This window comes from Stigmatopora argus, chromosome 18 (assembly GCF_051989625.1).
Source record: "Stigmatopora argus isolate UIUO_Sarg chromosome 18, RoL_Sarg_1.0, whole genome shotgun sequence".
Taxonomy (NCBI): Eukaryota; Metazoa; Chordata; class Actinopteri; order Syngnathiformes; family Syngnathidae; genus Stigmatopora; species Stigmatopora argus.
Window position 1 is genome coordinate 10281104 of NC_135404.1, and position 11599 is coordinate 10292702.

At 42.5% G+C, this 11599-nt stretch overlaps 4 protein-coding genes across 53 annotated transcripts in view; 2 read left to right on the top strand and 2 right to left on the bottom strand.

Annotated features, from left to right (window-relative positions):
• LOC144092352 (ankyrin-3-like) overlaps positions 1-2916 on the top strand; it is a 58428-nt gene extending 55512 nt beyond the window's left edge. For 44 of the 48 annotated variants that reach the window (XM_077624984.1, XM_077624977.1, XM_077624969.1 and 41 more), the window contains one exon: positions 386-1254. In XM_077624984.1, coding sequence (XP_077481110.1) covers positions 386-703 — 318 coding nt within the window. In that variant the 3' untranslated portion in view covers positions 704-1254. Of the gene's footprint in view, positions 1-385; positions 1255-1420; positions 1490-1607 lie in introns of those variants that run through there. The other 4 variants (XM_077624982.1, XM_077625021.1, XM_077625016.1 and 1 more) reach the window with 2 other exon arrangements.
• Positions 2917-2997: 81 nt separating this feature from the next.
• g6pc1a.1 (glucose-6-phosphatase catalytic subunit 1a, tandem duplicate 1) lies at positions 2998-9043 on the top strand. Of its 3 annotated transcripts, XM_077625024.1 has the most exons (6): positions 2998-3297; positions 7271-7328; positions 7395-7504; positions 7602-7707; positions 7780-7895; positions 7961-9043. In XM_077625024.1, the coding sequence occupies exons 1-6, from the start codon at positions 3135-3137 to the stop codon at positions 8452-8454; spliced, it is 1047 nt and encodes a 348-aa protein (XP_077481150.1). In that variant the 5' UTR covers positions 2998-3134; the 3' UTR covers positions 8455-9043. The 3 variants fall into 3 exon arrangements, with proteins under 3 accessions (XP_077481150.1, XP_077481152.1, XP_077481151.1); XM_077625026.1 differs by lacking the exon at positions 7271-7328 and having other exon boundaries at positions 3023-3297; XM_077625025.1 differs by lacking the exon at positions 2998-3297 and having other exon boundaries at positions 6998-7328.
• On the bottom strand, positions 4253-6409 carry g6pc1a.2 (glucose-6-phosphatase catalytic subunit 1a, tandem duplicate 2). The gene is made up of 5 exons (XM_077625023.1): positions 6034-6409; positions 5844-5953; positions 5649-5766; positions 5292-5407; positions 4253-5091 (listed from the first exon to the last, which is right to left on the bottom strand). Exons 1-5 carry the CDS (start codon positions 6363-6365, stop codon positions 4589-4591), a joined length of 1179 nt encoding a protein of 392 aa, XP_077481149.1. The 5' UTR covers positions 6366-6409; the 3' UTR covers positions 4253-4588.
• Positions 9044-9238: 195 nt separating the features above from the next.
• Positions 9239-11577, bottom strand: psme3 (proteasome activator subunit 3). Its single transcript, XM_077625028.1, has 10 exons — positions 11404-11577; positions 10973-11005; positions 10823-10885; positions 10639-10743; positions 10505-10553; positions 10306-10424; positions 10103-10239; positions 9971-10025; positions 9800-9886; positions 9239-9722 (listed from the first exon to the last, which is right to left on the bottom strand). The coding sequence occupies exons 1-10, from the start codon at positions 11443-11445 to the stop codon at positions 9642-9644; spliced, it is 771 nt and encodes a 256-aa protein (XP_077481154.1). The 5' UTR covers positions 11446-11577; the 3' UTR covers positions 9239-9641.
• Positions 11578-11599: the final 22 nt, after the last annotated feature.

The following is an 11599-nucleotide window of genomic DNA, read 5'->3' on the forward strand; positions in this document are numbered from 1 at the left end:
TATATTAAATTTCCTGATTTTCCCCCTTTTAAATCAATAATAGAAAATTTTTAATCCATTTTTTCTGTGTTTTTAGTTCAAAAATCATTTTGTAAAATCTAAAAATATTTTTTAAAAAAAGCTAAAATAAACATTGTTTTAGATCTATAAAAAACTGAATATGCAGGGATTTTAATTCAGTTCTTTTAATCCATTTATAAAAAGTCTATCTAAATTTATCTAAAATGGTCCGGCTCACATGAAATCGAGTTGACGTTAAGGCGGCCTCCGAACCAACCCGAGTCTGACACCCCTGTCTTAAACTCTGGTGATGCATTTGAGGAAAACGTGTTTTTGGTGTGGCAAGCAATATTGTTGAAGTATCTTTTCCATCGGGGTACTCCAGGGAGAGGAGGCCCGAAACGTTCCCGGCGAGTCTGTGACGGAGGAGCAGTTCACTGACAGCGACGGCAATCTGGTCACCCGAAAAGTAACCTTATATCGCGTGCGCCTTTTTATGGCCACGTCCCCGTCGTCACTTTCCGGTCCCTTCGTTCGCACAGGTGATCAGAAAGGTGGTCCGCCGCGTGCTGAGCTCGGAGCAAAAGGACGCGCTCGCCGAGGAAGGGGACGCCGTCGTCACTGTAACAAAGAGCGGCGCCGCAGGAGGGGGGAAGGGCAAGAAGAGGGGCAAACGCTCCCGGCAGGGCCACAAGGTTGCTGAGTGACGTCAATTATGTGTGCACCTTTATTAACATGAGCATTAAAGCACCATGATTGAGTTGATCTGGAAACATTTGAATGCATTTTGGGCTCTTGCAACAAAAATAAATAAATTGAGAACTAAATGGCACCGTTTTTGAGTTGTTTCCATTGCATTGCATTGTTTTTAATGGCAAGTAGGAAGAAAAAAGTGGCAATAGTAAACGTGGCTTGGTATGCCTTTTGAGTGTTGACAGTTTCCTTGTTTGTTATGTGATTGTGTGTTGTCGGGCATAGTTCAAACTTTAAGCTGTCTGTCATCGCCATACTGGTTTGGGTGTATTTTAGGTTTCTAATAATTCTCGTAGGAGCGTGTCTTGTTGCACGAGTTTAATCAACAAACACATTGATGGAAAGATTGGTTAGCATGTCATAATCAATGTTCCCTCTAAGCTGCGCGCGTGCGCAATTGCGCACTACTCTCGTCTTCTCTGCGCACAGCAAATCATATGGAGCGCACAAAATAAAATCCCTTTTTTTAAGCTGTGAGGCCGACGCGCGAACCACTCATCTGCCGGGATATTAATCATTACAAACAAAAAATTAGAGGGAACATTGGTCATAATGCCTAAACATACTTTTAGTGGTAAAGCATTGACACTAGTAGTGTGACCTTTTTTCGTGTTGAGTTTTGTTTTGCCAATGACAACTTGTGTGCTTTATGTTTTGCATTTTTCAGCAGGGGAACGGGAATAACAAATCGGGGAGAAAGAGTCACTCGTAACCGCGGCGCAACTCCCAAAGCAAGGTAGGTTGAAAAATACAATCTCAAAGCAGGGAATGAATGATTTATGAATTGACGACTTTTTGTTCTTAATTCGATTCTGTGTGTGCGCCCTATTTGTATTTCATTGAAACATTTGCAGGTCCACTGCCTGCGACGTCACCACACTTGGCCCACCACGTTGGCGTTGGGGAGAAAAAGCGGCGTCCAGTCACCAACAACAACAACGGCACATTTATTTTTTGAGGGTTTTCCACTCCGACCAAGATAAAGCTGTTTTAATTTGGCATGAGCAAGCACGTCGGCACACCCGAAGAAACGTTTTTCTGGACAGTCGAGACGATAAATGGGACGTTCGTCTTCATTTTGACCAGACGTCGCAAATTAAAGGATTCCAGATTAACAGGACGCCTTATTTGGTTATGGTTCCTCCTGGAATATGACCTTGCGGTGACGATTTTTTTTAAACGAGTGTACATAGAGAAATGGCACCGGATGAAACAATCAGTCGCTTCACAACTCATTTATGCACTGATTGGAAGCTCAGACCTGACAAAAAAAAAGAAACAAGTGCATTTGGAAAAGAGATTTCTGCTGTGCGTGTGTGCGTGGACTGCATGTGATGCCACTTATTATTATTTGTTTTTCATTTCAGCTTTGATTCTCTCCCCTTGCCTAATCCAAAGCACTGGAACTCACTTGGAGAGGCTATCACAACTAGCACATAATTTCTTTGCAATAATATTAATAATAATAATAATAATAACAATAATGCAAAGCTTCATCCTCGTGCTACACGGGAAAATGCATCAGGCAAACGGGACTGTTTTTATTTTTTGGGATTGGTAGTGAAATTTCGATAGCGCTTGTTCTTATTTGGGGAACTGGAGCCTTTCCCAGGCGAGTGCACCTAAGACTGGATGCCAGCCAATCGCAGGGCACGTGCATACGAGCATTCACATCCACACCTTTGAATGATTTACAATCTTCAACAAACGTGACTTGCATGTTTATGGAATACGGGAGAAAGCCGGAGTGCCCGAAGAAAAACACGCATGTGGAAGACATGCAATTGCCAGATTTCTCAACCCCAAAACTCCGAACTGTGAGGCAGATGTGCTAAGCACTCCACCATCTAACTGCCCTATTTGAAGGATTTTTTTTATTTAATTAACCGGAAAATCTATATAATCACATTTTTACCTGCATACTCCAAATGTATATGTTTTTACTGGAACTTGAACACAGTCCCCACCAACCCCCGAACAAAAAAAGGAAAATACACACATTTTAAGTTCCTGCATAAAGCTTTTATAATATTTTAAACTGCATTTGAAAAGCTTCAACCCTGATGAATCCACATGTATGACACAGCCAACATAGCCTACACTGGATGATCCAAAAAGTTATTTAAGCAGAACATAAATAAATAGTGTTCAAATCAAAGGGTATTTTTTGCTCTGTTTTTTTCTCTCGGTGACAACTCATTCTTACTATAGATAACTACTTTCTAAGTATAGATAACTCCAAACTGTTTATCAGACTCCCATGTTGGTACAGTACTTTGATGCGTTGTAGTGACATCTGCTGGACTACTTGTATAACTACAGCACCTAAACGCTAGTGTTTATATACGCACCTGAACCCAAATGATCATCAACCACGTTGGATGCATGCGAGTGTTGTTTTAACAGATGCAGCCGGAGAAGAGGACCAACGCCAATTTGTCGAATCAATCGATCAAGATCGCTTTTTTCTTCTCTATTTTTTATTGTTTTTATGTCTACAACTCGAAATGCATTCACCTGTGGAGTCTGGGCGTCATCATGTTGGTAAGTAGTAATCTTTTTATGTATTGTTATGCAGAAAATGTGCAAGGACAAATGCATGCGTATGCGATTTTCAAAATACAACAACAAACAACCAGACACAGAAAATCAATATATGTATATGTTTTGACGAAAGTTTGGCGACACTCTTTTTCCTTGTCGACGATAATGTCAAATATTTATTCATCTTATTAGACGTGCTTCATAACTGAGCAAAGAATACCCCGAGATTTGGTACAAACGTAAAGCTGGCATGCAAAATGACTTGAATGGCTGGACATCGTAAGGCTTTTTCTTTAAAAAAAGTGGTCTATGTAGAGTAAAGCTTTTATTTGTTTAAAAAATAAATACTATGTATATATAGTCAGGCTTTTTTCTTTAAAAATGACCATGTATATTAAGGGTTTTTATTAAAAAATGACCATGTATAGTAAGGCTTTTTTATTTTAAGAAAAACGCTTTACTGTACATGGTCGTTTTTTTAAAATAAAAAAGCCTTACTATACATGGTCATTTTTTAATAAAAACCCTTAATATACATGGTCATTTTTAAAGAAAAAAGCCTGACTATATATACATAGTATTTATTTTTTAAACAAATAAAAGCTTTACTTTACATAGACCACTTTTTTTTAAAGAAAAAGTCTTACGATGTCCAGCCATTCAAGTCATTTTGCATGCCAGCTTTACGTTTGTACCAAATCTCGGGGTATTCTTTGCTCAGTTATGAAGCACGTCTAATAAGATGAATAAATATTTGACATTATCGTTGACAAGGAAAAAGAGTGTCGCCAAACTTTCGTCAAAACATATATATAGCATATACTAATATATGCTATATATTGATTTTCTGTGTCTGGTTGTTAATATAACATCATTATTTAAAATAATGATGTTATATTATCTGCCAGGGTTCTGTAACTTGTGTTGTGTGAATGTGGAACGAGAACTTCCGTCAGACATTTTCAAAATTTTATTAAAAATAGTCAAAAATACTCTGTACGTACTATTCAAAAATCCAGCCCGTCAGTTCATATAACATTTAGCATCTGTAAATAATATTAGTGTGCTTTTGAGCTCTTGTAAGTGCCTCAAAGCATTGTGGGACATGTCACCAGCACACAATAAGTTGAGTGACTTTATCCCTCCTTGTTTTTGTTGGCTCCTTCTGGTCTATTCATTTTTTTTGTCTTTTTAATATATGCAATTAGCACCAAGTCTGTACACAGGAAGAGGCCACCCTGTGCTTTTTTTGTTGTTGCGGGAAGTCTTTCTTTGCGGCATCACGTTTGAGTCAGATGCCCTTCTTTGCATGCAAGCCCAGCGCGCTGTTCACCAGATAAGGGATGATACTGACAGTCGCTACGGGTACGGTGGCGCTTTTGCAGAAGGAGAGCAGGTAGAAGAGGGCAGCGGTGTGCGTGGGTGGCTTGAAAGAGTCGAAGAGGTGAAGCAACAGAAGAGAGGCGACGATGCAGCCGCCTCGCGACACAGTGCTGCTGTTGCGCTTTGTCTCGGTGTAAAGGGGCGAGTGCAGGCCCAGGCCCAAGCCGAATAGTGTGCCCATGTTGCGCAGGAGGCTGGCGAACGGTGTGCTGTCCAAGTGGACCCACTCGGCCTTGTCGCACCATCTCTGGGCCTTCTCCAGGGTCCAGAGGAGGTCTACCCCCACAAACTTTAGAACCAGGTAAAAGCCCACTGCAAAGAAGGTCAGGAAGAACGTGGTGTAGAAGTACTTCTTCATGCTTGCGCCGTAGATCCATTGGGTTCTATTAAAGGCCTCAGCAACAATCATGCCTAGGAGCAAATGAGAGTCCAAATAAGGATACTTTCATTTGCAAAGACGCCAAGTGATTTCTACTGGGATTTGTGCCGTTTTAAAAATGGTTGAAAGTAGAGAAGATGCATAAGAAATGGAAAAATATGATTACAGTGTATGATGGAATCAGACATCTGGAAAGTAACTTGACCGGAGTCAATCTACTAGTTAGCCATACCTGTGATGACTCCAGCAACAACCTGGTGAGGGAAGTGGGCAGCAATGAAGACTCTGGACAGACAGACGCAAACTTGGACTGTCCAGAACACAGTCCAAAGGATGGGTTTCAAGTAGCTGGCAAAAGAAAATGTCAAGATTATGTCAGTGACGGAAGCATACCCTATTCAGTCCCTATGGGGGGGACGAACATTCTATCACTTTCAGTTAGTACACCTTATCGGTACAACTTCAGCTGCCTGGATGTCAAAACAACTACCTGAGAGTCAATGATCAACCAAACGTTAGGACAGAAAAAGTTTCATGATGTAACCGCTGGCCCGAAAGTGGTAAACAAAATGTTGGGTTTGGGATTCACCTGTTTTTAGAAGACTTCTTGCCACCATGTTTCTTCTTGCTGGCCGTGATGGCCAGGATCGATGTCACCAAGGTGTAGTAGACACTTGCCGCACCCATTGCGTGACCTGAAGGGCTTCCTGTGTGGCAAGGACGAAATATCAGTTTATCCACTGATCATCTCAACATAACAACTAAACCTTCAACTTTTTCATACCTGGACCAGTTTCGCAGGTCATGGGGTACTGTTCAATATCTGGCCGAATACCGTTGCTGTAGAAAGGCGTCTCGTGGACCCACCAGTAGGGCCTCTCCCCAAACAGAATCCTAAATAAAGAAATATGAACTTAGTCATTTTAGGATCTATTAAATGAATTGACAAACTGATGATTTCAATCTGAATTTACCATTTGAAGACCAGATTGAGCCAATCCCCAATAACGGCCACCCAGATGAGTTTGATGCCCACCGAGGGCCGAAAGTGGAACCACAGTGGGAAGAAGATAAAAAATGTGTTCCTGAGGTCTGCCGCCCATGACACCCAGAGGAACAAGCCTTGGGCATCCTGGTAGTTGGTCTGCAGGTAGCGGGTGCTGCTCACCCCGAAACCCTGCATGGAATCCATGATAGCGTGAAACATCGTAGCGGCGAGTGGGCAAGTCTGTCTAGAGTGTCGCCGGCGGTGACAGGGCTGCTTGTTTTTATACCCTAGGATCCCACCACTCAGACGCATGCTCATGTTGATCTTTGGACCTTGCACGTGTAATAAAACATTGCTCGTTCGGAGAGTTTGGTAGACCGACCGGGCACACAAACACGTTGGGAGGGGGAAAAAACACTGCGTCAGAGTCAGTCACATCTGGAGAATTTACTGGAGGTGATCAGTAAGGCTAATAACAGGTCCTTTACGGAAATGACCCAGTTGTTGAATTGTGGCACTGTACATTTATGTTCGCAATCTGCATAATAACTTATCAGTTATGCAATTGACTTTTGATGATTTGGAGAAAGTGTTATTGGTTCAGGTTATAGATTACATAAGGGAATCAATGATTGAATGATGGGGCCGAGAAGACAGCTTCAGATAAAATCCATATAGCCGACGGGCGGCATGGAAACAAGTTACAATTGGAGCTAACATCAAGTTCTTGCTGACAAGTCCAAATTACTTCCTGTTTGGCAGGTTGAGATCAGAACAATTTGTACAAGACGACAAGGACAAGTTAAGAAGCTTGAAAGATTTCCAGGAAATCAGTGATCAGCGTCAGGGGCGGTCAGTGATATCTCTAATTATGGATTTCAGCAGACAGGGGCTGGGGGAGTGTACGGGGTTAAAGAACCTGTCCGCATTCTTCCAAAGGCAAACAAGCCCGCTAACCTTGATTAAAGTCCAATGGGGATCGCACACAGACAAAATTCATAGGACGGGACTTCGTGGTAGACTCACCCCAGAGCGCATCTGACTAAGGCACAGGACTGCTGTCATGGATTTGGTCCACAGCTGGGGGGTTGAGCTAGTGTTGCACCTGCAGACCACATACAGTGCCCATGAAGGCCTGTTCAGTCTAGCTTCCAATGTGGCTGACCTGCACACCACCTTCTTCTTCTTCTTCCCCATTTGGTTCCATCTGCGGCGGGACGTAGGGCTCCGGCTCATTTGGGTGGCCGTCATCGGAGATTGGATCAACCTGGTCCTCAAATGGTAACTCCGATAAGAAATCAAGCGGGAACCATTTGACATTGGAGTCCGCTGGGCTTTCTCTTGCAGGGTCCTTTTCGGAGAAAGGCCATATTGGTGGGTTCACGAGACACACTTCTATGGAGCAAGAGCGGCCCCTTTGTTGCAGCAGTTCCCCATTACATGTGAAACTGGACCAGGTACACAAATGAAATTGACCTGGTTAATCAGGCGGTCGAATTGAGGTGAAAGTTCTGGCCCGCTGCTATCTTTGACAAATTTGCTGCTCGGTTGCAGGAAGTCCCTCGGGTCATGCGATGGGTGCCGCGGGAGTCTGGTATGTGATGGTGACAGCCATGCTTGCTATGGCAAAGGAGAAAAAATGTCCTCCATCTCTGTACAAGTGAGCGACAAGCACGTGATCATTGACTTGTCTGATGTTTGCTATCTGTACTCTCACTGCTCTTTCTGGCAGAGTCCTAAATGTGGTTCTGTGGGTGCTCATGGGCCTTCTGGTGCTAGTGGTGTGCATGTCCAGAGTCTACATGGCTGCCCACTTCCCACATCAAGTGGTCGCTGGCATTATCACAGGTTTGTTTGATATACTAGGATTATTTAGAGAAGGCTTAATGTTGACCGATCTTGTAATTTGTCAGGCACAATGGTGGCTGAAGTCCTTTCAAAAGTAAAGTGGATATACAGTGCCAACCTGAGGATATATACATTCACCACATTTCTCTTGACCACATTTGCTGTGGGCTTCTACATTTTGCTGAAAGCTCTGGGTGTGGATCTTCTTTGGACCCTGCAGAAGGCCCAGAAGTGGTGCGCCAGGGCCGAGTGGGTGCACATGGACAGCACACCTTTCGCCAGCCTCCTGCGGAATATGGGTAGCCTTTTGGGTCTTGGCCTGGGCCTGCGCTCTCCCCCTCTGCACGGCACTTCCATTGCTTTCAAAACAGGGTGTATTGTCACCTCTGTAGCGTTACTCAGACTCTTGGACTTGTGGACATTTTCCTCTGAAAATTTGGTAGCTTTCTACTGCTTGTCCTTTGGGAAGAACGCAGTTGCACTTTTAATCCCGACCATGTTGGTTCCGCAAGCTCTCTGCTGGATGACTTCGAGGAGTGGAGACAGCAAGAGATTGTGATCTGTGGGATGTTTTATTTTGGTGCTCAATTGTTTCAAATGGACCTTTTAGGCAATGCTAGTATGCTAGAAAGGAAATACATTATAGTTTTTGTTTTGTGTGGAGATAATATCAATCTTTTTGTATACACTTTGGATTCTGGAAGTTAATTTTATTTCAAAACAAAGGTAGTCACGCTAAAAGTTACCAGAATACATTTGCTTTCTGGGTTTGACTTCTTACAAATGTTTTTATTATGTATTCATTCTTTAAATATATTCAGATCAAATCAAAGCAGTCTTATTCACTTGGTTCTATTTTTTGCATCAAAGCTATTAGATTTTTTTTAGCTCACTTGTGACTGGTTGGAAAAAGAAATTCCAGTTAATTGGTACTTACCAAATAAGAGCTTCCCGTAAAAGCAGATTGTTTTTCTTCCACAGGCCGCTTTGTACTGATACTGATTAATTGTGTGTGTTAAACATTAACTCAAGCATGCGGTGCTCATCAGCCGGCCCAAATAGTGACACTGCCTCCAACACACGCTACATGATCAAGGAGCACAATGTGTTGTGGAGGACAGAAAGTCAATTAAATCCATCAAAGCTAACCTTTGTATTGTTAATTCTCATTCAAGAAAGCAAGCATTGATAATTGGGTCCTCCTTTTTTAATGAATGTTAGCTGAAACATAGGATCCCATTGAGTTTTTAAACTGTTAAATCAATGTACCAATACCCCACAGTGGCACCTACAGGCCATAACCAAACTGCAACACAGTTAATGTAAATAAAAAGCTCACTTTATTTAAAAAAAAAGTTTATTCTATAGAATCAATATTTTAATGAGGTCATTTCATTTTGAGGATCTAGAAGCTGACTGTACGGCGTAAAACTTTCCTTTTCTAACATCCTTCTGGCAAAGAACACAAAAGTTGCTCTGGAAATATTATTACACTATAAATGAAATCACCCTGTCATATTAAAAAGTACACTCTTGCTTAGAATACAACTTCCCGAGCATTTAATGTCTTTAAAACATGTGGGGAGGAAAATCTTACAATTTAAAAAAAACTAAACATTTGGGGAGGAAAGTCTTACAATTTAAAAAAAACAAACCATTGGGTGTGGTGTCCATCGCATATGTGAGGGGATTGTTTGATTGTACTGAAATGACAGAACGTGCAAGCTGGGCGGGGTTTGGCGGCTTTCAGTACAAGGCTTCAGCGTTACTGCTCCGAGGCCTCTTAATCTTCTCAATGTTCTTTAGGATCATATCATGTAGCGCCACCTGCAGACATAAAAAAGAGGCATTAGTTCACGAGAGGTGGGTTGAACCCAAAAATCATCACTTCCCGAGACACATACGTATTGATTTCGGAGTTCCGATACAATAATCTTCAGACTGATGTATTCCTTCTCATCGATCTCTGTTACTGTGCGGCGATAGTCCTCCTAAAACAAATTGTTTTTGTTGTTCATTTTGTAATAGTCTTGTAGGACCCAAAAAAAAAGTTAATAATTAACATTAGCACTCACCACATGAGGGTATTTTGCTATTTTTGAAACCAGCTTTGCTCGGGTGATGTAATATCTGAAACAAGACAAACTTACAAATGTGCCAAACTATATCTTTAATTTAGTAATAATCATGTTGAAGACTGGGCAGACCTGGATATTTGGTCCAGGTAAGAGGCAGCCTCGCCTTCCACAGTCCTGAGCTCGGCCACCGTCTCCTCCTGGATGGACACCCCAAAGTTGTTGCCGTCTTCTATCCTGGGAATCAGCAGCTGCACCCACATTTTTACCTGAGCGGGACAAAAAGGCCAAAGTCACAAACCACTCCTCAAAACATCCATTCAAACTCTGCTCACCGTGTTGCACTTCTCTATAAGCGTCCGGATCTCCGGCTTGACCTTTTCGATGAGTTCCACCAAATTGTTGTTACTTTTCATCATCCCACCCGGCATGACGAAAACTTTTGTGCCGGTCACTGAGTGGGAAGAAGAAAAAAATTCAAAGGTGGCCCTCGTCTTCCCCCTGAAAACAAACTCATGGAAGGCGACATCTCACCCTTGGCCTCTGCATCCCCGTCTTCCAGCTTTCTCTTTTTGGAATTTTGCTGAAAAAGAAAAATCACCCATTGACAAAACAAGTCACCGACAAGAACGATGCTTGCAACGTCGCCATGTAAAATGATGGCTTACCGAATCAAGTCCATCGTGAAGGTTGGAGAGGAGGATTGGATCAGGCACCGTTAGGTTGATGTCCGAATGGATCTCCTTCAAATCTACGATGTTTATGATTGGCTCCTGCATGCAAGACAAAACATGTCACGTTTCGGTGGAAGTTATTTCGGATATCACTTAATAACGTGTAAGGTATGTTAACCTTAAGAAAGTGGTCAAGTTCCAGTAACTTCTTGGGGAAAAAACTAGCAACTAAATTCTCTGCCTGAAAGAGAAGAACAAATGATGGATTCCAGGCATGGTTATATGGAATGCAATGCATTAAACTGGTTTTGCAGTGGTTTAAACTTACTTCTGCAGTGATACGTTCTCTAAATGCATCAACCTGAATACGTGGAGAGGGAAAGAGTTCAATTTCAGTGTACAGAATAATTGTTCACATGTCCTCATCCGTCCTTTCTAAACTCTGAAGCTTCTCGCCTCCTTCAGTCTGACCCATCCAGCTAACTTAGTAGCTTCATGCTAAATAGCCTTTCACGTCCATGTCCCGAATTGGCAATTACATTAACACATCGGCGAGTGGCATCAAACGTATCGATAAAACATAGTACGTGCCGTGTTTGTGCAATATATAAAGCTTGTAAGAGTATTTGACAACTGCGTTTGAGGAAGCGGGAAACAAGCCGGTGTTAGCACGGCCCGGTCATTCACATCGTGTTACCCAAATGGAAGCTAACGCGCTTTTTCAAACTTGAATCGAGATCGCCGCAGCAGATCTTGTACCTTGGTTTTAATGTCATTATCCACTTTGAGCAGTGAAGACATCTTACGCTGTCGGATAGGCGAAGAACGAATGTCCCAACAGCATTAAAATGGACTTGGACGGGGGGAAACGTGTGGCTTTACAGCTTGCCAGCCACACTTTGGCGATCGTGCTGATGACGACATCAGCGCGCGACTACACCAGCGATGGGAGGGG

Coding starts and splice junctions, on each gene's coding strand:
- g6pc1a.1 (XM_077625024.1), top strand. CDS start 3,135: ATGCATGCGAGTGTTGTTTTAACAGATGCAGCCGGAGAAGAGGACCAA. Junction 7,708..7,779: donor TGTCCTCCATCTCTGTACAA/GTGAGCGACAAG, acceptor TCTTTCTGGCAG/AGTCCTAAATGTGGTTCTGT. Junction 7,896..7,960: donor GGTCGCTGGCATTATCACAG/GTTTGTTTGATA, acceptor GTAATTTGTCAG/GCACAATGGTGGCTGAAGTC.
- g6pc1a.2 (XM_077625023.1), bottom strand. CDS start 6,365: ATGAGCATGCGTCTGAGTGGTGGGATCCTAGGGTATAAAAACAAGCAG. Junction 5,954..6,033: donor CTCAATCTGGTCTTCAAATG/GTAAATTCAGAT, acceptor TTCTTTATTTAG/GATTCTGTTTGGGGAGAGGC. Junction 5,408..5,648: donor AAGAAGTCTTCTAAAAACAG/GTGAATCCCAAA, acceptor TTCTTTTGCCAG/CTACTTGAAACCCATCCTTT.
- psme3 (XM_077625028.1), bottom strand. CDS start 11,445: ATGTCTTCACTGCTCAAAGTGGATAATGACATTAAAACCAAG. Junction 10,744..10,822: donor AACTTGACCACTTTCTTAAG/GTTAACATACCT, acceptor TCTTGCATGCAG/GAGCCAATCATAAACATCGT. Junction 10,240..10,305: donor TTATAGAGAAGTGCAACACG/GTGAGCAGAGTT, acceptor TGTCCCGCTCAG/GTAAAAATGTGGGTGCAGCT.